This window comes from Phragmites australis, chromosome 22, assembly GCF_958298935.1.
Source record: "Phragmites australis chromosome 22, lpPhrAust1.1, whole genome shotgun sequence".
Classification (NCBI taxonomy): Eukaryota; Viridiplantae; Streptophyta; class Magnoliopsida; order Poales; family Poaceae; genus Phragmites; species Phragmites australis.
Genome location: NC_084942.1, coordinates 276,856 through 300,252, shown reverse-complemented (window position 1 = coordinate 300,252; position 23,397 = coordinate 276,856). Strand labels below are relative to the sequence as shown.

The following is a 23,397-nucleotide window of genomic DNA, read 5'->3' as shown; positions in this document are numbered from 1 at the left end:
TAGATGTTGTCTAATAGCCAGGTTTGGTACGATACTTTGTGGCAACAGCAGATGACTTGTTAACCTTCTTCAATATACTAGTACCCAACAAAAGCTCAGCTCCAGGCTTGTGCACCAGCAAAAGGAGCAAGTAACTGACAAACACATCATGTACAAACAAGGGACTCTTACTTTTGGTTTCTCAACCTACGACAACATCAACACGTCATTCATGACCCAGGTAGGTTATAGACGACACAAGAAACCCAGATGTTGCATACACAGTTGATCGAAACTTCTCCAGCCAGCTTATTTAGCTTCCTGATGAACAAGCAATAAAGCAACCACAAACCACATGTATATATGTACTTCAACGGCCACCTGCTGTACTGGACGCATCTTTCCTACAATTTCGCATAATAGAGAACCTGATGAACAAGCAATAAAGCAAAGGTTACTAAATTGAAAGGGGTGTAGCAAGCAACCTACAAATACTACATCAATACGCCCAAATTCCACCAACTCAATAGTATAGCGACATGCATACCTGGTATTTGAAAGGGCTGGACAAAAACTCAAGTTCATGTTGGTCATTTTGAATCCACTGCCTCCCAATAAAACACTCATGTGCACATCACCATTATCCAGCTGAGGAATACTATGCGCTGTGCAACCAGTTACTTTCAGAACTAGAGAAACGCCCAAGTTAGAAGATCTCAGATCAAAGCCCCATCTCCCAGGACAATCACATTCCAAAGGCTCTGTTATAAACATCATTTGAACCCAGCATGTGCAAGTTGTTCGCTTCAGTTGGATACAGCATCCTCGACATGTCTGACATGGGAGTGTTGTTCCCCTGTCTCAAATCACTCCAGCCATCCCAGTGACCATTTGTATGCTGTGAGTTCCTAGTTTGTTGGGGTGGCATCTGTGCATAAGGGGATAGAGAGCCATGGTTCTGTGGTAGCAGTCGGGATGCCAGATAATTATCATTCATAAGGTTAAATGCATCTTCACTATGTTCTGTGAATCTCATGTTTTGATGAGACTGCACATTCTGTTGCATGAGTAACTGAATCCTTGGATCACTGTTTGATGTTTGCAACTGTGCTGGAAAACCAGGCGTATTTTTCATCTCCAGCCCAGAATCACCAATTCCAGGCATCCGCCCTTTGCCCACAGCCAATATAGCAGGATCAATAAATTCTATGTCACTTGTGTGTCTGGCTAACTGAGGTTGATAATGATTAGTGTTGCCACCCAAAAGATTATCTCGGAAACGAGTTTCTGCCAAGTGCCGCAAAAGTATGAGAAATTGAACTTGCTTTAGGAGAAGAAGCAAAAAATATTGAGACAGTAAACAAACCTAAGTATGTTGAGCCAAACACCTGATTAGACCCATCCTGTGATGAAAATCCAGAAGAAAATGTAGGAGGGAATCTAGAAGGGGGATTAGGCCCATGCTGAGATGAAAATCCAGAAGAAAATGCAGAAGGGAATCTAGGTAGGGGATTAGACCCTTCCCGAGATGAAATTCCAGAAGAAAATGCAGAAGGGAATCTAGGAGGGGGAATAGAGCCATCCTGAGATGAAATTCCAGAAGAAAACCCAGGAGGGGGATTCAAACCATCCTGGGATGGAAATCCAGAAGAAAATCCAGGAGGGGGGACTCTTGCTGGCACTGAAAATCCAGGAGGTGCAGATACTTTAGACCTTGATGTGCCTGAGAAAGCAAATTCTTCATAAGCACACAAACTATCACTGATGAAAACATTAAATCACAGAATTATAACCGATAGATCAACAATCCATTTGCGTGAGTTAGAATATTTACCAATGCCCAATGAAAAAAAAGTGTGGCACACAGAATAAGATCAAAGAGATAAATAATGAATCCTATCAAAAACATTCAATTGCAATACTAAAACACATCATTCTGCTCGGTCAGGCGCATAAGTCACAGGTATCATAGTACTCACCAGTAGTAGCCATATCCGACAGAGCAAGAGGGTTGCTATTTGAAAAATCATTCTCTAGGGAATGGGATGCAAGGCCATTCTGACACACATGTCCATGAGAATTCTGGGATAGCAAACTGAAATTCTGCTGATGACCACAGTTTCTGAAAGATGAATCTAAGAAGTTTCCTTGGTTATCCTGTCTAGCAAATGAAAATCTAGACTCCTTGCTGCTGGTTCCAGATTTCCATGAAGGCACGGTGAAAGGCACATCATTATTTTCAGATTCTCTAAGCATCCTAACAAAATTGTTAGCAGTCGAGTACGAATCATCCCACGGATTAAACTCTGATGACAAGATATCAGAAATTATTCTGTTCTCATCCTTATTTACATTTACGGTCTTGTCAAAACTTCTTACGCTATCAGTTCTTACTGAACCCATTGCTCCAGGCTGATGACTTTCCATTCCAGGATGTCCAGAAACATTACCAAGTGTATTTACAGTTCCTCGCCCATCTTGATTTCCATTTAACAAGTCATAAGTGTTGTCGGTTGAAGACAACAACCCGGTCTGCATCATCGAGGAAGTTCCACTGCCAATCGTCAATGTAGGGTTACTTTCTTTATCATTCCACAATGAAGCATGTGATGTATTAGAAAAACGGGTAAATGATGAATATGATGGTAGTACTGAACCATCCAGCAGCGTAATATGGTGTTTGTCAGAGTTCATTGAAGAATTTACTATATCATTCAAAGGAGTCATACTACAACTTTGCAGCTCTGAACTCCAATCAAGATGCTTATCAGAACTATATTGACAAGAACGAACAGTATCCTTATTTTCTGAAGGCAGGAGCTCAGCAAGCTTCAAATGAGATTGGTCCTTGTCAAAATTCTGACCCATGGGCACCGCAACAGAAGTGTATGGTACTGCATCTAGTTGTTGATCTCCTGCCATACTCTGAACCTCATCTTCGCCATCTAATATTACTGAAGATATCCGAACAGCTAGCTTCTCAATATCAGAGTCCCTAGGTCCAATATCTTCTAATGTAGGGCTTTTAGGAGCAATATTGGTAACTGGGTGGTCACCATCATCAGTCTTTACGTCTGATTTAGATGCTACTAGACTTGATACAAAATCCGAAGGACTTTTGCTGGTACTGTTTACTGTTGTGTCTTTCTTAGGTGACATTGGTGACGTAGACACTACATGGGTTCGCTTTCCATTTCCATTCGCAACTTGATTTTCCTCGCTTCCTTTTGACATCCCATCTGATACTACAATGTCATCATCATTCCAAGCTGAAGGTATTGTGGAGAAGTCTATGTCCACCGACGACTCCAGTGATGATAGAGCTTGTGTTTCCTTGGCAATACCAGGCTTATATGGCTTCACGGTTTTAGATGCACTATCTTGTTCCGACACTTGCCATACTTCAGACATGTTTGGTACTGTACTTGTATCGTCATTCCATGAAGAAGGTATTCTTGTACTTGAAATCGTTGAAGAACTTTGTGGCTCTGATTTTGATTTTGTAAGAGACTGTGATGATGTCACCCCAGTAGCTGTTGTTCTGGAATTAAAGTCACGATGCCCCCTGCACATACAAATAAAAAATCAGCAAAGCAGTTCGCATTTTCAATATTTAAAAAAGACTCCTAGAGCTAGCATACCACGAAGCAGCTGGTGGAAGTGTGGACCTCCCAGAACTACTGTTTGGAGGTGAAAGTCTGGGCTGGTTGGTGGCATTCTGTACATAAGAAGGCCAGTAAATGCAGGAACATCATGTAAACCAACGAATACAGAAAATATCAACAATTTAACCTAAACCAGAAAGCAGCATGAAATAAAAAAAGACATGACTTCCAATCCATTTTCATTTTTCAGTATAAAGAACATACAAGTGTTCCATTCTTGACTGTATGCCTGGCTGAAGCCACCGTGCTGTAAGAGGAATCGTCTGCTGGAGGAGGCAATATAGTCCCTGCACGTCTTTGTGAAACACTGGATGCCATCTGAGGCAGCCTAGTCCTGATAGGAATATAAAAGAGTGAATGGAAAGTATCAACTGAAGCTATATAAGTGTTGTTTTAGCACGCAGGGACAGGAGTTCATCAAAGCAGTACTAACATATTAAACATCCACATTAAAGCAGCTATATCATTTTCAAAATCAACTAACATGGAACACCAACAGCTTATACATAGTAAGATTTTGCTGGTATGGCTCCAAGGAATATGCTACAATATCCAAAAGTAGAAAAATAAAAGGTGATTTTCAAAAGCAACTGCAATGCCAAACGGAGCCACAGTACGAGTACAAATAGCCTAGGCAGAAAAGGAAAGCTTTAGCAAGGATTGGCACGGTGGCTTAGAGCTAAAAGAGACCAAGCAGAAAAAGAAACAAATCTTCCACAATGCCTGTTAAAAATAGCTCAGTACTACCTCGTATATGCTGAGATGATCTCATCTTTAGTGAAGCTATCTTGCTGACTGCCTACGTCATGCAAATAGAGACAATCTGGATTCCCACATGTCTGAGAAAAATAAAGAAACACTCAGAATGAGAGCACTGGGTAGAATACTAGTAGATGAAGCAATCACAATGAAGCAACAATTTTACCATGTTCCGCAGCCATGCATGGCAATACTTCGTAGTACCAAAGCATGCTCTGCAAGGGTCAATAACCATTAGACTAACTATGTTGCGTAAAACGTCTGGAAGAGAACAAAGTATAGAAGCTCACCTTAAAACTTTTCCTTCCAAGACAAAATTGTGTACAGCTTGTATACACCGGATGGCCTCTTCTTCTTTGGCATAAGTAATATACCTGTACAAATTTGACAGTAATCAGTCATTTAAACAAGAGCTGAACTTCTATATCCAAGTCCTATACAAACAGAATATTCCCTGCAGTCACAAATAAGGGACGTTTTGGACATAGATACGGTCACCAATACATACCTTTGGCTGCTAGTTTCTATTGTAATATATTCACATAGTATAGAAAAATTATAATATTACGAAACTACTATTCAAGATAAACCTGCTCATATCGTATTCAAATATTCAATCTCAATATGTAAAGAAGTATTAATGGTCAAAGTTTAGATACTTTGACTGCACGCAACCCAAACCATCACTTATATTTGTGACTGGAGGGAATAATTTGTTGCAACAACGCCTAAGAAAATCAATACCCAAAGGTTCTTAAACACTTTAGCAGACCAAAACTAAAAGACAAGCAATTTTCACATATGTAAGTCTTTAATGGGCTAATGAAATGTTGCAATCCTTGATCAAGTAAAACAGAGAACCATGATTTTCTAGATCCTCAACAACTACAAAGCACTCAAACTAGAGCATCATTTTGTATCTCCCAAGTGATTCTACAATCCATGCTTTCATATTTCTGGCATAGCACAGTTTCCAGATATATCCAGCCAGTGTCTTGGGATTCCCAAGAGAAATAAGTCAATAACCCAGAAACAAGCAGATAAATATTGTATTTCCTTGGAGAACTACAAAGCACTCAAACCAAGAAAATTCTGGCAATTCATAAAGAGATAAATTCTAAGCAAAATCCAATAGCTACACATGCAAGATTGCAGGTTCTAAGCTCAGCCCAGAAACATGGGAATGTTCCAGCCATAATAATCAGATAAGTATATACTGATAATGCAGAAATCATGCCATGACTGAAATAGACACCTTATCTATCTGAAACTCCCAGAATTTCACAGCAATAAAAAGCGACATCTGCTATGTTGGCTATGAGGATATCATGCATGGCTCTGTAAATCAATTAGCCCTCAGGGAAATCACACAGCTGACTAGGTCAGATTAACCTGAAAGTAAATGTGCTACTTGCAGGAACATGGACATAATTGAAATCTCACTTTACTTTCCTATAACAACTAAGTATCACTGCTCTAGTATTAGGAAAGAATAAGCAGTACAAGAAAGCATAAAACCTTGGAATATGCAATTGCAAAAAGGCCAAGGATAATTATTCAATCCAAGTGATTGTAGGATAAGTACCGAAACAAAAACTAAATAATGTCTATGCATATGACCAAATCTTGCATGCGTAGCATGAGGTTCAAAAAGACATACACACTGATATTGTTGTTTGCTGATGCCTGCTGGGAAGGAGGCCCAGTCGGGCGAGAAACTGAAACCTTCAGAACCTTCCCATACTGACCAAAGTATTCCCTGCGCTCAAGTACCTAAAAAAAATAACAACAGTATTGATACAAGAACTACAATTTAAACATATCACTCAGCTTGGAGAAATCTAGTTGTGAATAGTGATATGGTGCTCACACTCTCATTGCATAAATTTGCAGGTAGCCCAATTATGTACACCAGGTTTCTCTGGATGACCCTGACACTTGCCAGATGCTTCTTAGCTTCCACAGTTGCTGGTGCAGGTGCCTTTGGTTTGACCTTTTGGGTCTTCTGCTTCTTCTCTGCAACTTTCTCTGCCACCGTCCTGTTTCCATCAAAATAAACATAAGTTTGCAAATTGTTATTGCAATACAGCTTTCGCATATCAGTCAACTTTCACACATGGGTCAAGTTAACTGAATTAAGATAAAAACTAAAAAGGTATATGCATGTTTTCTAAGCTAAAAGGATGATCCCAAATGCACGGAAGCACTTGGAGGGTGAAAGAAAGCATGATCGTTGAAAGTTTGCGACAGACCTCTCACAAGTGGCAGCCATCTTGCCAATCCTGTCCTTATCGTAGCGCGTGCGGCATGCAGGGCAGCGGCCCTCTGTTTCCTCCTTCTCAGCCATATCTATGATGTGGTGCCAGCACCAGACACAAATCTGCATAAAAAAAAGGATTGAGTAAATAGCAGCCTGTGAAGGACAACGAGGCAAGGGGGCGGTGTGATCGATATGGTAGGATGATTACATCGTAGCCGCATTTGCATGGCTTGAGCTGCTGGTCAGTGATGTCCATCTCCTCGGCACAGAGCGGGCAGGTGCGGTCTCCGTTGTCGCTCATGGTCATCCTGATGGATGAGAAGCCAGAATTAAGAGAAACAAGAGTTGTTAGCAATCCAAATATGAGGAAGTGGAACATGCCCCGGACCAGAACAGACAAGACATACTGTAATAAATCCCTAAGCTATCAGGAACTTGAGATCCGAAATATTTTAGCACAAGAAGAAATACATCAAAGACTGAAGTGGCAAATAAACAGAGCATATGGATTCAACCGAGTCAGCCATCCTATCTCAATCAATCGGTAGAAACCTATAAAGAAAAGGTTTCAAAGCGGATTGCATCGGATTGCTACGGGCAGACGCACCAGGGGGAAGAAAAACCCGAAATTCCGATCGGATTCAACCAAATCGCCTAGGAAGGAAGGCAGTAGAATAGCGAAAAAGAACGGGAAACGCGTGTAGACGGAGGGATCGGAGGAACTCACATTGGAGGCGGACGGGTGGTCTCCGATTGCGGGATTCGGGCGGCGGGAGGGAAACCCTAGACGGGAAGGAGCCGGCGGGGGTGGGTGGAATCAATCGAAGGAGGAGGGATGGATGGGGTGGGTGGAGGAGGGAGGGATGGATTTGGGTGGGCAGGCGAGGCAACAGCACAGACCAGGGGACTACTGTATATGCGGTTCCGTTCCGCTGGGGAGGAAGAAGAGGAGGAGAGGAGAGAGAAGCGCCGCCGCAGCCGGATTGTCTGTGCTCATTCCTTTCCTCTTCCTACACTTCTCCTCTAGTGACACAAAATAGCGTACTACTTTTTCTCCAAGTTGAATGGTCAAAAAAAGTGCTCGTAGTTGCGACATCAATAGCATAGCAACTTGCACCATAGCCTCACCTAGAAGCAAGATTTGCTAGATTAGAGTTGATGAAGGTGCTACCAATAGAGCTAAGGATAATATAGAGATGGTCGTTGATTTTATAAGTGAAACCGACAACGATGACGGTTGTCGAAGAGCTTGGATATGATCCAATGACAGCTAGATACGGGGAGAGGGAGATGGTACGATGAGCACGAAGGAGACCACGTAGGACTACGGGTGTTTGGTTGAAGATTAAGGACAGCATGTAAAAAAGTTTCGAATGATCCAACGGTGGGTCGATATCCACTTGTCACAACCTTGATACTTAATGCAATACAGTTCATGAAATGTTTGTTGCTATCTACGTTTTTTCTCTATAAATCCAAAATTAAAATTTTCACTTAAAATGCATTACATATCTCCCTCAAATGACAGTTTTTTTTTTATATTTGGTATATTGTTAGTCGTGATATTTGATATACAATCTAAACTTCTATTTGGGAGTATGATTGGTACATGTGTGAGTCATAAACTCATATACATCATCTATTGTGTGAATCTTTAAGAAGAAGATAGGTTTAGAATCGAGTCATAATCTCATCATATTGTTCAAAACGATTTGTATATAGGGAAATAACCAATGTGAAAAAAAAAATTTACACCAATTTAAAACGTTAACTTGTAGATGACTAAAGGTTTTAGATCCAAATGTGTTTTTATAGGAAACTTGTTAGTTGTTATCGACAAGAGAAGAGGGATTGGCTGCCATAGCTTGGACACCAGAATTGCATGGCCACGGCAGATTAGGTTGCCATTTTTTAGCAGCTCACATGAAGATTGCTGAAAATGCAACGTAGTCCAAAGTTGCTTTGGTGTACCAACGGAAGTGTGTCACCGACTAGTGGACCCCACAGACACGCCAAATGGCACCCCACCGCTGCTCACCGGGTCACCGACTAGTGGACCCCACAAACACGCCAACGGTGCGTGCATCACGAGGGTTTTTTGTTTTCACGCCCTCTTCTATTTATAAAGTACAAACACACCCCTTGACGAGATTTGTAAGTTTCTAAAGGGTTCGATTTGCAAAGACACCCGCCGGTCGTCTCGTCCATCCTCGGCGGCGATGGGCGACGAGGACGGCGAATCGGAGGAGAGGGTTCTGAGCCACGGCGACGTGGTGCTCATCCGCTCCGACCTCGCCATCCTCCGCGGGCCCCGCTTCATCAACGACCGCATCATCGCCTTCTACTTGGCCCACCTCTCATCCGTCGACGACCTCCTGCTGCTCCCGCCCTCCATCCCCTACCTCCTCGCCAACCTCCCCGACCCCGCCTCCGTCGCCGACCCGCTCCGCCTGGCCTCCCGCCGCCTCGTGCTGCTCCCCGTCAACGACAACCCCGACGTCTCCCTCCCCGAGGGCGGCTCCCACTGGACCCTCCTCGTCCTCGACAACACCAGCCCCTGCGGTCCCCGCTTCGTCCACCACGACAGCCTCCAAGGCGCACCCAACCTCCCCGTCGCGCGCCGCCTCGCGGACGCGATCCGCCCCCTGCTCCTTTCGAGTTCGAGGACGGTCCCGCTCGTCGAGGGGCCCACCCCGAGGCAGCCCAATGGCTACGACTGCGGCGTCTACGTCATGGCGGTCGCCAGGGCCATCTGCGCCTGGTGGACCAACTGGCGTGGAGGGGGAGGAAGCTGCGATTGCGATTGGTTTGAGGCGGTGAGGAGGGAGGTGAACGCTGAGAGCGTCAAGGCCATGAGGGCCGAGCTGCTGCAACTAATCACTCGCCTCATCCAAGACAAGAACAAGGCCAATTCAAGACAAGCACTCACCGACTGATGATGATGACTGTGAGATCGAATCAATGCTGCAATGCATTGCTACCACGCTTATGTTTGCTAGTTAGTTGGGTATTGATGGATTGGTGTTGGAGTTCATCTGTTCATGGGCTTATGCTTTATGACTGACTAATTCACTGGTACTATCTCAGATGAATTCATCTTCTAGTATGTTTTTGGACGATTGCAGATGCATCTGCGCGCGTGTGTTTATTGTTTGAATGCCACTTGAGAGTTGACATGAGAGTCTGTTTTGTTGGTACAGCAATTCCAGTGTTTCAGAATTTCTTAGCTACATCATATGTGCTGCATGTCTCTTACTGAAGTGTTCCAGTGACTCGGTGAGTATGCATATCGTGTTGCAAGACATGTCTAGTCTATCATCTGTCCACGTTGACCGTTTCGCCACAAAATGCAGTCTGTCGGTTTCGCCAGGAAATGCAGGCTGTGGGTGAGATAAATTCAAATCTTTTTTAATTGGGGTCTGTTATGTTCTTTAACCGTAGCTTATGCATTTCGGTTGGTTTGGTTTAGTATCAAATGTGCTATGTGATATTTTGTGACAATGGACCTTACTATTTGTTTACTGAAACCAGCATACAGTGAGGAAGGCAGATCTGACATCTATCTACCCCCTTGTGTCCATACCTAACAGTCTTACACTCTTACTTACATGCACCCTAACCACCTTCTCTTTCTCCTCTCCTCAACTCCCTTCTTTCCCCTTGCATTGTTTCTACCAGTCTACAGCTGCAACAACGCACAAGACTAAGGTATCACCTATGAAAACACTTCTGTTTCCATTACTTTCTTTCCTTGCTCGATTGATCGCTTATGTGAATGACCTTCATTCCATCAGTATGTTCTGAAATTTTCAGTACAAAAAAAAAAAAAATTTCAGTTCCAATCTGAAATATATGGTCGACTACTTTTCTAGGTTTCCCAATTTTTCCTTCTGTATTAGCCTTTTGCCCCCTTCTTTAAAAACAAGCAAACCATTTGCTCGGATGATTGAGATTCATGAGTTGTCCCCTGTTTTTCTGTCAGTGCAAGATGCATGATCACGAGAAGATTGCTGCTCTGAAGCCTGTGGCCTCCAGACCTTTCTCCAGCTTCAAATCCTTCTCAAAGCTCTTTAAAAACTTCACTGCCGCTGGTTCCCCACCAATCACCGTCCTGGAGGAGACGAATCTAATTAGGCCAAAGACCACACGGTTCACATCGCTACCGAGTGATCTTCCGTCAGAAATTACTGCAACCATAGTAAGTCTCACACTAGAATTCAGTTTGTATTTCTTTTTGCGATTAAGTGAAACTTCAAATTGAAGCATCTATTTGTCACCTAATAGATTATTTTGAACTTATTCAGGATATCATCATATGATCATGTTTCAATAATGTCCTAAACTTAAGTTGCAGGATGCCGGTTCAGGTACCATACTTGAAGAGATGGAAGTAGATACAGAACAGGTCGTCTCTTGTGACCATCTGACAACATGCCACACTGTCAGGAAGCCTATGGTCAGTATGAAGAACCGTTTGTCATATGATGGCTACAACTGGAGAAAGTATGGGCAGAAGCAGGTGAAAGGGAGCAAGTTCCCGCGGAGCTACTACAAGTGCACTCACCCAAGCTGCCCTGTCAAGAGGAAGGTGGAGACGACAATAGATGGCCAGATTGCTGAAATTGTATACAACGGTGAGCACAACCACCCCAAGCCTCATCCTCCCAGGAAGCCAATGTCATCGACAAGTACAGAGGTTGTGGTTACTGACGTGCATGGTACTGACGATGCCGGAGTAGAAAGCCAGATAGGAGCATCCGGAGGCAGTTCTAATTGCTTTGACGAATTTGGAAAAATGAGTGAGCTCACTGACAACAAGAAAAGGTATGTTTTTGTTGTTAAACATTCTGCTATTCAGAACTTACTATAATTGCTTTACAGAGCATGTGCAAATGGTGGCATAGAATGGCAAATAGCGGACTACAATTGTTCATATGATAGTCTGCAATGAATAAGGACAATGTGGTTGTCGCCAATTTATTATCCCATAATGATTAATATTTCTTTAGGAGAAATAATCATAAATGTTTAGGGGGAAAAAGAGGTGAAAATGGATAAATGCTCCGCTGAATTGCCCTTGAATGATGCACTGAGCTATCTGTGGTTTCATTAGTCTCCTCAGAAGCATGCTTAATTGTCTTTTCAAGGCGTTTCTCTGTTTTTTTTTCCAGCAAAATACCGTGATGAATCTATTTATTCAGTTAAGAGAATTGTGACAACAATATTAATTAGCAATTTGAACTTGGTGGCTAAAGTATTCAGAAAAAGCTGTTGTTGAATTGCTAAAACAGATTAGTTCAATTTGGCAGATGTGGTGATACTCTTCTGATGTTAAATGGTGTTTGGTTTGATGTCTCACTGTAAGAGCACTACATCTAGTGAAAAGTTTGAACTAATTAGCATGAGTGCAAAACAGCATGACCTTACGGATTGCATTGGTGAGACGACATAATCACCAATGATTTAACTGAAGGACTAATGGATACCTGTGGGTGGTGTGGTGTGCAGGAGATACTAGAGATGCAAGTACGTGGAGCGTGATTCGTCGTCGTTGGGGTGGTCATCGTCATCTATGACCAAATACGAGGGAAGCCACAATCACGGCATTCCTCATCCTCCCTAGGGTTCTTCTTCTGAAGCTAAAGTATGTATGCACGTATGATTCATCGGAGAGAAGAAACTAATATGAGTCGTCAAGAGTGGAAGAATGGTATTCCTATATGTCTGTCTGTAATGTAGAATGGTTCTTCGACACTATAATTCTCAAATAATGGTATTTTTTGCCGTCGCCTGAGTTCCATTGGAATGGGTTCTGCTAGCTTTCGATGGTGGTCTGTAACGCTAACGTCCTACCAGATCAATATAATCTCACTAGGCCTTGTAAGTCTAAGATCTAGAAACTGTGTGTCAATCTTATCAAATCGAATACCCTGGCCTTAAACAGCAATTATTTGTTTGTTACAAACCGTGCATAAATCTAGCATCTCTAGTAGCAATCGCACCCAAATTTGTTCTGCAAACGGTACAAAGAATACAAGGTCAGCCAACTCAAAGCCTGCATCTTTCCTCGTACTGGATGCCTCCTTGCTGTGCTACTCGGTTCCATCCCCTGAATGCCTGCAAAAGCACACAATCAATTTACATGGCGTTCTCAAAAGCGATATCACAGACATTATGACCCACCTCCAAGATGTTGGCAGATTGCGAGATTTCCGGTCTAATTGGACGTTTTCTAGAGCTGTCGATGCCCGGAGTACCTCCTCAGATATCTCGTCCGCATCGTATCTCCAGTTGTACTCATCTTTCCTCGTACTGGAACCTGAAGACCCCCCTCTGCGGTCTGAACGTACAAAGACCTTGTTTCAGAATCTAGAACAACACAACTACATATATATATGTATGGCAAACTGAAAGAGTTACATATCACGGCAGGCACCTGATGTCTGTGATGATGACATTGGCCTGGCGAATTCAAAGTAAAATGTTACCCTCACATTTAACGGCATAGACAAATAGCTCACGCCTAATTTACAATGGCACAACAATACGGCATCACAGTTACCTTCCCATAGGAGGCAGGCTCCCAACCGAAGATGATGGCGGCCTCCTCATGTTCCGGTGTTCAGCGTTTGGTACTGGATCAGACTCAGAAGGGATCATTCTCCTACCGCCCATCCTTGTTTGAGACAAATTCTGATCAACAGAACACATTTAGAGAACCGAACTACGCAATGGAAACCAGTAAATTTTAAGCTAAATGCGTAAGGACGGAATAGTTTGTTAACTATATGTTGAATTAATCGTATTTTCACTAAAGGGGACGCCAGATCCCCTGGGCTACATGATTTTTTATGGAATTTCTGAAGCATTCCAACATGTTGGATCAATCGTATTTTCACTAAACAGGAAGCTGGATCCCCTGGGCACCAACCAATTGGGATCCCATAACAGAAACCTTATTGACAAAAAGTGTAAAGCTACCATACGTGCTCAAGAACAGTGAAAGCCAAGGTGAATTAAATTGGTTATATGCAATGAAGTTCATACGCAAAAAACAACATTGCACATGCATGCAGCTCACACCCCAAGCACCATGTGTCCATCAAAAGTAAATCTCAACTACAGATCTTTATACAAATATGTTGAGGTTTGACAAATCTCATGTAAACAGATATCAGTAACAGTAATGCATTGTAAATATAAATGCCATTGCAGTGTAAGCCAACCAATTAAAGTAAATATTGCGAACTTGTAAATAGAGAAGATGTGCTTGATTTTCGTGAGTTATCTTCTTATCCTGAAAACCCAGAATATCTACCCAACTTTATGCCTTGTTGAGTATCATAATGGTCATAGAAAATGCACTTTTTTTTTGTCAGTTTGACTAATCTAGATACCAATAAAGTTAAAGAAGTGGTCGTCCATCAACTCCATAAACATCTAATTTAACGATTATCTTTCTAAGTTCACAAGAGATAAACCTCATATTTCAAATAACCTTCGAGAACATCTAAAAGCATGGGACCACTTTCAGCACTCCTGCTCCCTTCAGCTCCACCTTTGTTAGAAAAATCTTTCAGTTCATTCTTCCAGAAGTCCTTGGGCTGATATACAAATGAAAGGGGCACACATTAGTGAAGGATGATTTTAGAAATGCAGAACTAAGGTACATCAAATATAAAGAATAGTTACCAGATTACATTCTGGCAAGTAAACTTTCATTGTATGACTTAGCTGGGCCCACTCCAAGTATTCGCATACAAGTGCTGTTAATAACCTACCTGCAAGCAACAGAAATTCTAGAATGTAAACCAATTGATGTTAGGCAAATTTTGCCCCAGGACACGACACTAAAAAAAACTGACTTTTGCTACTAGACACTATGAAAAACTGGATATTTGCTGGAGGACACTCGCATGATTAAAATATAATATCCAGGTGGGAGAGGAGAGAGAAGTCATATGAAAAGTCTATTTTGCCCCTGTTAGCTGGTGGACCCGCATGACAGAGATGACAAAGGGTGTTTCTTCTTCCTTGCCTCACGGGCCCTCCCGGCGATGTGTCACTGCCCACGAGACTGCACCCACACCTTGCCGCTAAAGCCCGGTGCGCATACAGATATAGGACGCCCCAACTGATGAGAGCGACCAGGTTTTGCGCGACAGCGAAGGCAGCTCTCGTTCCACAGCCGATTGATGCTAGAATCAAGGTAGTCCTCCGCTATTCCTTTGGCTGCTACACCAATGGATCCTAAAATTCTTCATGTCCTTACTCCCATGGCTCAAATCAATTTCAAGACTAGATTATCCATTACGAAATTAGCCAAAGCCCCATATCTCTCCATCTGATTGATGCTAGAATCAACACAACGACATTTCTCTCGCGAGTTCTGGTTCTGGAACTGGCAGGGGTTGCAAGCGAAGCACGAGCACAAGGACAACTACTTCCTGAGCGTGGACATGTCCGTCAGTGGGTTCGGCAACCACTTCCTGAGTGGGGGCTCATTGGGGTTGTCTTTATTCCAGCTCCCAACGTCATGGATGGACAGGAGCTCATCAGGTCCGTGCCTTGATGCACTTGGCGTACAGGAGCTCGAGCTGTCTGCTGACATGGCAAAGCGGCTTCCATGTCACACCATGTCCATGCCATCGGACTTGGCGCTAAGACATGAAACCTCAGTGCCCTCGACGCTGGCACGGACCCCAAGGGTCAAAACTAGAAATAGCTTTGAGAGCGGTCCATTCTTAGAATATGTTTTAAAAAAAGGCTAAAATCTATATAAAAAAACGTTTTTTAGTGTCTTCTAGCAAATACTACATAGTTTGAGTGTCCTGTGGCAAAATTTGCCTTGATGTTATGTGCAGTTTGCAAAACACATGGCTAAACTTAACCATTAAGTATAAAAAACATTTAGCCTTAAAACATACGAGATATCTGTATAATAGGTTTTTTAGCTAACAGTGCAGAAGAATATGAAGACAAAGACTCACACTAGCCATCAACTAGGAGGAACAAAGAAATATCTTTCAGGTATAGTATCGCAAGCTAAAAAAATAGAATAAGCCAAAATTTCCAGCAGCATAAAAATTATCATGCAACAGAATAGCAACCTTCAATACTTCAGGACTATTTGAGAAAAGTAGCATAAAAAGATTTACATAGCTGTGTATATCAGACATTCAATACTTCAGGACTATTTGAGAAAAGTAGCATAAAAAGATTTACATAGCTGTGTATATCAGACAGAAAGATGCATATATGTAGCAGCACCCAAAACAAGTTCTGATCAACAGTGAAATTTGAAATAAATAATGGACTACCGCATTAAAAGTGCAAACCTGAAGGTGAAGCATGCAATTGCTTAGCTCGGTCATTGCAGCTACCAAGCAAAGCTGGATTCCCACCATCATCATTCTCTACCACACGATCCTCCTCTTCTATGGCCTCAAACACACTTGCTCTCAGCTCAGCCTAGTCATGCAGTGAGACAGGTCATGAGGAAACTAATAAAAGTATGTAAATTTGATGGAGCATAACCTGGCTTCAACAGATAAGGAAGGACTAAAATATAGAAACCCGCTTGTTTCATCAATAACTATATTTCTCTAAGTTTGACATAGATTTATCATTTAACTGAACAAACACCAAATCACTGAGGTTTTCGCAAGACAAGCAAAGGGGCATTCTTTTAAAAAAAAAAAAAAAAAAAGAGAAACAGTTTTTTGCTTACAGTCCAAACAAAGAAGCTCTCAGATCATACCATTGGGATCAAAACCACCATCAAGTAATGTAGGTGCACTACTCGCCACAGCAAAACAAAAGGTTTTCCTAGCAACATGACACATTTCCTCCTAGCAAGTGTGCCAACAACGCACACACCAATTCATAATGCTAATCGCAACTAGACCAGCAAAATTATGCAAGGTGAATTCTTTCTTCGGCAAGGACTGAGCATTCTCATATTCTAAAATAAGAATCAACAGCACCAATACGCCCAAAATGTGCACATTTCAATTTGAAATGGCGAGTGAATCTAACGGAATAGGCTCCGATCTTTCTTACAAAAGAGGCATTTTGCGTGGTTATTCACATGTTTAGATTGCAAAATAGTTTGCAAATTTGTGAAGGAAATCGCGTAGCCGGACGTCCAGATCCCCAAAAGCGGACGGGAGGGAAAGCTAGATCCGCGGGGTGGTGGCAAGTGTTGGGAAGGAAACCCGATCCTATTGGGAAGGTGGATCAATGAAAGCAGGAAGTAGGAAAGGACGAACCCTGATCTTGGCGAGGACGCCCTTCTTCTCGAGGGTTCGGGTGACGAGCGTCTTGAGCTCCATCATCTCCCGCGCGTAGTCGTCCATCTCTGCACTTGTACCAACCGCTAAGGGAGGAAGGGGAGACGATGCCCTTCTCGAAGATTCTGGAAGCAACCCCTCTGGCCTCTGGTCTGGGGGTGGCGGGGCAGGCAGCTTCTCGCTCTCGCTCTCGCTCTCCAGAGGTCCAGCAGGGGAGATCGAAGACGAAGTCGACAAGAGAGCACTGGTGGTTACTCCCAATGAACGGATGACTGGTGGGCCCCTTCCCTTGTGTCCAGGTACAGTTCTGCACCCAATAAACTGTTGATAGTAGTTGGAAAAGCAATACTAATAGAAAAGTACCACATGTTATTTATGACATGAGGTACAATATTTATTAGATCAGTATTTAGTATAGGAGTTAATTAAGAGATAAGTTTGATAACTAATAGATTTAATTTGATTAGGAGATAAGTTTAATTTGATTTTCAATTTAATACTAGATAAGTTTGATAAGTTATGATTTAGCGTTGATTTATAGGATTGTAATTTCCCCTCTCTGTATAAAGGTCAACCATGCATCATTGTAATAAGCAAAAGGAAAATTAATCTAAGTCTCCCATAATATTCTATCTTCCCCCTCTATACTTTAATCTCTCCCCTAGGAGCTAACACCCGCTAATAACATATGATATTAGAGACAGTTGATCCCGACCTATGGTTTCAGCTGCATTCTCATCTTCATCGTCGTTGTTGGTTTAGCCGTTGCTATCTCTATGGGTGACGCCACTGAGGCTAACAATAACATTGACTACACCACCTCTTTGTCCATCGCCAATCACCCTTAACGCTGGTGCCACCGATGGTCTGACCGCCACTATCTCCATTTGCGCACATGCCGACGTTGACCCCTTTTCCACAGGCTATCGTCTCCCTCTGATCCCATCCGTGTCACTGTCTGTGGTGTGCCGCTCGTGCTAGCAGTGTATGTGCTGCCATGGGCTACTACTTTGTTGTTCCTCTCTGTTGCTAAACTACTAAATGTTGTATGACATGTGGTCTTCAGATAGCAGAGCTAAGGTTGTCTATGTCTGCTGACCGATGTTGGCCCTCATTCTATCCTAGCTATGTGTGGTTGTGCAGCTTTACGCGATAGAGGGCAATATTAGCACTTGTTTTGGTTGTCTGCTAATGTATTTGAGGTCGGGTTGTCGCCATGGGAGCCTTGTAGCTGGTCATGATATTGCCATAGATGCTCTGCTGGACGCGTTATTGCTTGGGAGGTTCTATTGTCAATTGATTACGTTGATACGGGCTGAACCCCTTCCCAATTGCTATTCGGAGGACGATGTCTATGATATGGTGGTTGTTGTTCCCTTGTTTGAGGACAATTACTTGATTCATGATCCGGATGCTACTTGATATTCATGATAAGGTTAAGAGATTTGGTCTGAGGGATGGTGATACCTTGAGGGTTTAGAACCATGATGAATAGCTGAGGCCTAAGGGATGTTGCCTTGAATAAATGTTGCCTCGGATATATGTACCTCATCCCACACGCGCCCTTGAGGTTGCGAAAAGCTTTTTTCACAACCGAAAGGTAATATGAGTTCTCTTCACTTTATTACGTTATTCATTTAGACTGCCTACTCGGGAATTCTTCCCAAGCAGACAGTCGGGGACTTAATAGGTACTCAGTACAGGAAACCGAAAACAGCATATTGTGAACATTTTGAAAGCAAATTCCAATGAGAAGGGATGGATCGTTACGTTGCGACTTTGGGGTTACGAAAAGGTTCCTTATCGCATTCTACCAGTGCCCATAGGCTATGATGCTTTCTACTCAAGCGGACCTAAGGCTGACCATAATAAGCGTTCCGACTAGTAACTGACGCATCCTAACTAATCAAAGGAAGAATCCAATAAAGTTACCATGGTATATTGTCAAACGCATCCAATGCCAAGTACCCACATCGAATGCAAAACATCTAAGATAAAATTCTTAAGGTCTAACAAGCTACTGAGTTTTTATTATAGATTGCAGAATAAGAGTTTCAAGACGATGGATCATGCCCGAAGTCCATTGCATCTACATTCTTTGTCCGACCCGAGCATCTCTTCCACCTTCTGGGTCGACTCCTCCTCTATCTCCCCCTGGAAATCTTCTTGAAGAACACCGGTGTCGATGTTCTAGTAGTACACCTTCAGTATGGCCAGCACCTAGGTGACCACCTCTTCCGCGCCTCGCCGGTCCTGGCTCGAGACGTGCTCCACTTTCGACTGGAGGCCCCTGTAGGCCTCGGTGAGCTTGGTCGCTCGAACAGCTAGTCCGCGCGGCATCGGTGTCCCCTATAAGCTCCACCTGAATCCTAACTCCAACAAGTGCCTCCCAGAAAACATCAAGGGCCACGGCAAGCTGCTGCCGGGTGGCAGACATTCGGGCCCCCTCCTGAGCTAGGGCTTCACGGGTCTCGGACAGCTCTGCCGGACACCAAGTTCAGAACGGGAAGATAAAAGGGGTGGCGTGTCCAGATTGTTGGGGCTTACCTTTCGACCAACCCTTCAGTTCTGCGCGCACCTTCTCCTTCTCAGCAACCTTCCGGGAGAGTTTATGGTGCATCTCGGCGGCCACCCTCTCGAGCGGTAGCCTACTGGGTCTCACCATGGAACTTGTTCAACTGTGACATGTACAACTACAAAACATCATGTCAGTACCTATTATTTCATCTACTAAATGGTTATCTTGCAGGAAAACGCTTACCATAAAATAGCCTCCGGGTCACGACCACCCGGACCTTGGATGATTTCCCTCCAGGTCATGTCTCCGGGCGGCCCAGGCATCAAGTTCGTGATTGCTCGGGGTGACGGGACCTCCACTTCTCGGTTTTCATCGGCCAGTGCCAGGGGCTCGAAGGGTTCACTCCCACCTCCCTAAGATGATGTGCCAATGCTCCAAGTGCTGGTGTCAGGGTCGGATCCTCAATGATCGTAGTCGGGGTCGGTCCTCAGCGGCTGGATTCGGCGCTGGAACTACAGGAATCAGACTTGAGGCCTGGACTTTGGGGGCTGCAGATGAAGCTGGGGCTGAGGGATCGGATGCTAGTGGAGGCAGTGTGGGGTCGCTGGTCGATGAGCCATGCCCTGCTGGAAGACGAGGCTTGTGACAAACACCACCACCCCCTCTCCTGCTTGGGCCTACAACCCCCGTCATCCTGAACACCCGCGTTCTCAGCCTCTGGGTCGGGCCGATCGCGTCTAGGAAGCTTCACGGGTCACGCCTACTCGAAAAGAAGATGAAATAAGAAAACGATAAGGCTCGTGAGGTTTACTGACAAGATCCTCACCCGAGCGTCAGCTTCCATCTCTACGATGGGGATCGAGACGTTCTCACGATTAGCCTTGAGGGCTGAGTTAAACATGAACTTGGTCATCTACTCCACCTCCTTTGGCAAGAGATATGTGGACGAAAAATGATTCATAAAAGACAATCCCACAATTTTCTCAACAGTTACTCGGGATAATTCGATACATGTCTCACCTTCTCGGGTCGAGTCCTTCGCAATCGTAAACTCCTAAGCGCCAGAGATCCTCGACTTCAGAGGGTGTAACATCTTGAGTTTTAACATGTTAATTAATTGCAAATTTCACTCCAAATTAATTCTTTTTGTGATTAATTAAGTCAACTAAAATCAAGAAAAAAATACATATTCAAATGTATTAAGTTGACTAGGTATTCCAAAATGCACTAGAATTATTTCCAAAATAATCCCTGCATTAAATTAATTCATATGCATTGGTTTATGGTTTTATGGTTCTTTGTATGGAGATTTGTAATTGAATGTACCTCAACTTCAAATCTATTCTTAGATTCTATTTAGCTCAATTCCAATTTGAATTCAAATCTTTTGATTTAAATCATCTTCAAAATCTCAAGATCCAAATCCAAATCATAATTCAATTAATTAACATGTTAAAACTCAAGATGTTACAAACCTACCACACTTAAACGAAATCTCGACCTCAAGATTTGGAAAGCTCGTCAAAAAGATTTGGAAACTCCTTCAACATATCCATTTTTGTGTTCCCATGTGATTAATCAGAATACCGCCCCGTAGTCCCAGCACGTGTTTTGTACCCAAAATCAGAACACATGCCTTTCCAACATATTACATCACAACAAAGTTTAACAAAGAGCAAGTAATTTAGCCGTTGCCCAACCACTCACTTTTTCTGTGAACACCGGATGTTCCAGTACACACGCCTCTGTTAACACCGGACAATCCGGTGAGAATACTTTTTCTACACACTGGTCTGCCAGCTGTCAGTAGCCATTACAAAATGCTCCGATATTCCTCACATTGTATCACCGGACAATCCGGTGAGTTATAATCCATTTACTCTGAAAATACCAAGCTCCTGTTAAATAGTCTAGTGATAACTCCTTTAAGTCACCGACAATCCGGTCAGTTCAACTCAGATTTTCTCCAGAACAATAGTCCTTCTGTTAAATAGTTCGGTGTATGCATCCTTCAGATCACCGGACAATCCGGTGCATGTAACTTCAAATTTCTCTAAAAAGTGACTCTTATGTTAAATGCTCCGGTGCAAAATTCCTCCCATCACCGGACAATCCGGTGAGATCATTTGAAATCTTCACGGAGAGAGAAAATAGTCCGGTGAGTTTAATCCTTGTCGCACCGGACAATCCGGTGAGAACAAATGTTCTGGAACTCATTCAATTCAATCGACTTTGAGTTTTAACTTCTCAACTTCTCACCCATAGGCTTTTTTGAGCTACCTAGTGTTAGAATTTCGCAAGTCTGCATCCAACTATGTCTAAACTCAACTAGGTCAAGCTACAACACTTAGGGCTCGAGATGTCCCACCTTACGGTACGCATCCACTGGTCTGGATTCGAAGGTACTGGTATGGATCAATCCACCTTGGTCGCCCCAACGGAAAATCATGGCTCTGAAGATGATCTCTGAGTCGACAAGAGGGGACTCGAAGTTGTCCATCGTCGACTTGAAGTGGTCGTAGAAGCTGTCGTCGGAGAATCCGATGTAAATGTGAGCCCGAGACATGATTAATCCTACAAAGTAGAAGAAGGCCCCTAACTGGCGCGCCAACTGTCGAAGATTAGTTCCTGATAATGTGTCTGTAAATTGACTGGGTACCTTCGAGTGCAGGGATTAATCACGAGACAAGACAATTGATATATACAGGTTTGCGCCTCCGATTGGAGTAATATCGTACGTCCTGTGGGGGTGTTGCTGCTTTATATTGATGATCTCGAGTACAAGAAATGAGGCTAAATCTATTATAAAGTATATCAGATCTGATCTACCCTAAAGCTAAGGTTGCCGAATATTTTCTCTACTAGGGTCTTGATGCTTGCCTCGAGTTCTCTCTCTTTTTTTTTCTCCCTCTCCCCTCAGCCTTTTCGCCTTATATAGGGGTGAGATACCGACTCATATCAAGCTGTGGTCGATAGAGAGTTTTCTTCCTTGACATCCAAGTAGATAAATCTGTTTTGAGTACTAATCGTATCGAGTTAGCTAACCAACCGTAACCTTCCTGATACGTAATTCCTTGATTCCGGGTGTATCAGGTACTGCTGATCCGGTTCCGTGATATCTAAAGCTTCTTAAAAAATATTTATCACATTAGACACATATGATCCAAATTAATGAGAAAAATATGTTTAGATATTTGCTTTGCTGCTCAGGTGGTTGTCTAATGCTACCCACACAGAATTCACAAAACCCGTGTGGCTCAGCGCCACCTTCAATCACACCCGTGTCACGCTCCAAATCCTTGTTCACTAAAGAAGAACACGTGTAATGATGAGTATGAATGAAGTGCAACAATGTACGCTACAATATGCATAACAACAAGCTAAAAGTGAAAGACATGCGAAATAATAGCAAACTTTACGATCCAAACGACTTTAGAAAACTAACAGGAGGCCAGAGACTCCGGGTCAAACTCGGAACCTCTGGGTTCCGGAACCTTCGGGTTGCACTCCGGATGCGGGTTCTCGGTTAGCCATTTTTGAATTAAACCGGAAGGTCCGAGCTGAGTCCAGAACCTCTGGGTTAGGCCAGAATGTCCAAGTGAGGCTCAGAGCGAGAGTTCTCTGCTAAATCTAAATCAAACTAATTCGGACCCTCCGGGTCTAACCCGGACTATCTGGGTTGGACAGACTTGCACTTATCAACGATCTTACTCGATCGATTGATTCGCATGTTAAATCCATTCCACCTAAACATCAATATACACTATACAAAAGGTTCTAGACTCAAATTGCACCCTAAACCCTAACGATTTTTGTGCACAATTCATTGGAGTGTTCCAGGTCTACCCGGAACATCAGGGTGATACCCGGACTATTCGGGTTATCCAGAGACGTTGCTTCAAGGGGGAAAACTCGGCCGATTTG

At 43.2% G+C, this 23,397-nt stretch overlaps 3 protein-coding genes across 4 annotated transcripts; 1 reads left to right on the top strand and 2 right to left on the bottom strand.

The window, feature by feature from the left end:
- Positions 1-52: 52 nt before the first annotated feature.
- Positions 53-7,669, bottom strand: LOC133904428 (uncharacterized). Of its 2 annotated transcripts, none has more exons than XM_062345935.1 (14): positions 7,391-7,669; positions 6,872-6,971; positions 6,656-6,783; positions 6,274-6,442; positions 6,064-6,176; positions 4,694-4,777; positions 4,570-4,618; positions 4,392-4,483; positions 3,849-3,978; positions 3,621-3,697; positions 1,959-3,544; positions 1,346-1,702; positions 527-1,266; positions 53-407 (listed from the first exon to the last, which is right to left on the bottom strand). In XM_062345935.1, coding segments are annotated over exons 1-13 (3,429 nt in total). In that variant the 5' UTR covers positions 7,393-7,669; the 3' UTR covers positions 53-407; positions 527-724. The 2 variants fall into 2 exon arrangements, with proteins under 2 accessions (XP_062201919.1, XP_062201920.1); XM_062345936.1 differs by having other exon boundaries at positions 53-383.
- A 1,130-nt stretch (positions 7,670-8,799) lies between these two features.
- On the top strand, positions 8,800-12,451 carry LOC133905324 (uncharacterized). The gene is made up of 7 exons (XM_062347092.1): positions 8,800-9,597; positions 9,751-9,766; positions 9,864-9,939; positions 10,189-10,371; positions 10,646-10,861; positions 11,012-11,487; positions 12,172-12,451. Exons 1-7 carry the CDS (start codon positions 8,883-8,885, stop codon positions 12,179-12,181), a joined length of 1,692 nt encoding a protein of 563 aa, XP_062203076.1. The 5' UTR covers positions 8,800-8,882; the 3' UTR covers positions 12,182-12,451.
- A 117-nt stretch (positions 12,452-12,568) lies between these two features.
- Positions 12,569-17,235, bottom strand: LOC133904427 (protein TONNEAU 1a-like). The gene is made up of 8 exons (XM_062345934.1): positions 16,935-17,235; positions 16,002-16,134; positions 14,356-14,444; positions 14,145-14,267; positions 13,226-13,356; positions 13,100-13,125; positions 12,847-13,003; positions 12,569-12,780 (listed from the first exon to the last, which is right to left on the bottom strand). Exons 1-8 carry the CDS (start codon positions 17,019-17,021, stop codon positions 12,756-12,758), a joined length of 771 nt encoding a protein of 256 aa, XP_062201918.1. The 5' UTR covers positions 17,022-17,235; the 3' UTR covers positions 12,569-12,755.
- Positions 17,236-23,397: the final 6,162 nt, after the last annotated feature.

What these genes read in the sequence shown, in the direction of transcription:
- LOC133904428 (XM_062345935.1), bottom strand. An exon ending in CTTCCACCAGCTGCTTCGTG is followed by an intron (nt 3,545 to 3,620) that starts GTATGCTAGCTC and finishes TTGTATGTGCAG; the next exon opens with GGGGCATCGTGACTTTAATT. An exon ending in GTCGGATATGGCTACTACTG is followed by an intron (nt 1,703 to 1,958) that starts GTGAGTACTATG and finishes TTGCTTTCTCAG; the next exon opens with GCACATCAAGGTCTAAAGTA.
- LOC133905324 (XM_062347092.1), top strand. Translation starts at nt 8,883, where the DNA reads ATGGGCGACGAGGACGGCGAATCGGAGGAGAGGGTTCTGAGCCACGGC. An exon ending in TGAAGTGTTCCAGTGACTCG is followed by an intron (nt 9,940 to 10,188) that starts GTGAGTATGCAT and finishes TTTGTTTACTGA; the next exon opens with AACCAGCATACAGTGAGGAA. An exon ending in CAGAAATTACTGCAACCATA is followed by an intron (nt 10,862 to 11,011) that starts GTAAGTCTCACA and finishes CCTAAACTTAAG; the next exon opens with TTGCAGGATGCCGGTTCAGG.
- LOC133904427 (XM_062345934.1), bottom strand. Translation starts at nt 17,021, where the DNA reads ATGGACGACTACGCGCGGGAGATGATGGAGCTCAAGACGCTCGTCACC. An exon ending in ATTGCATGCTTCACCTTCAG is followed by an intron (nt 14,445 to 16,001) that starts GTTTGCACTTTT and finishes TGTTGCTTGCAG; the next exon opens with GTAGGTTATTAACAGCACTT. An exon ending in AGCCTGCCTCCTATGGGAAG is followed by an intron (nt 13,126 to 13,225) that starts GTAACTGTGATG and finishes TGAATTCGCCAG; the next exon opens with GCCAATGTCATCATCACAGA.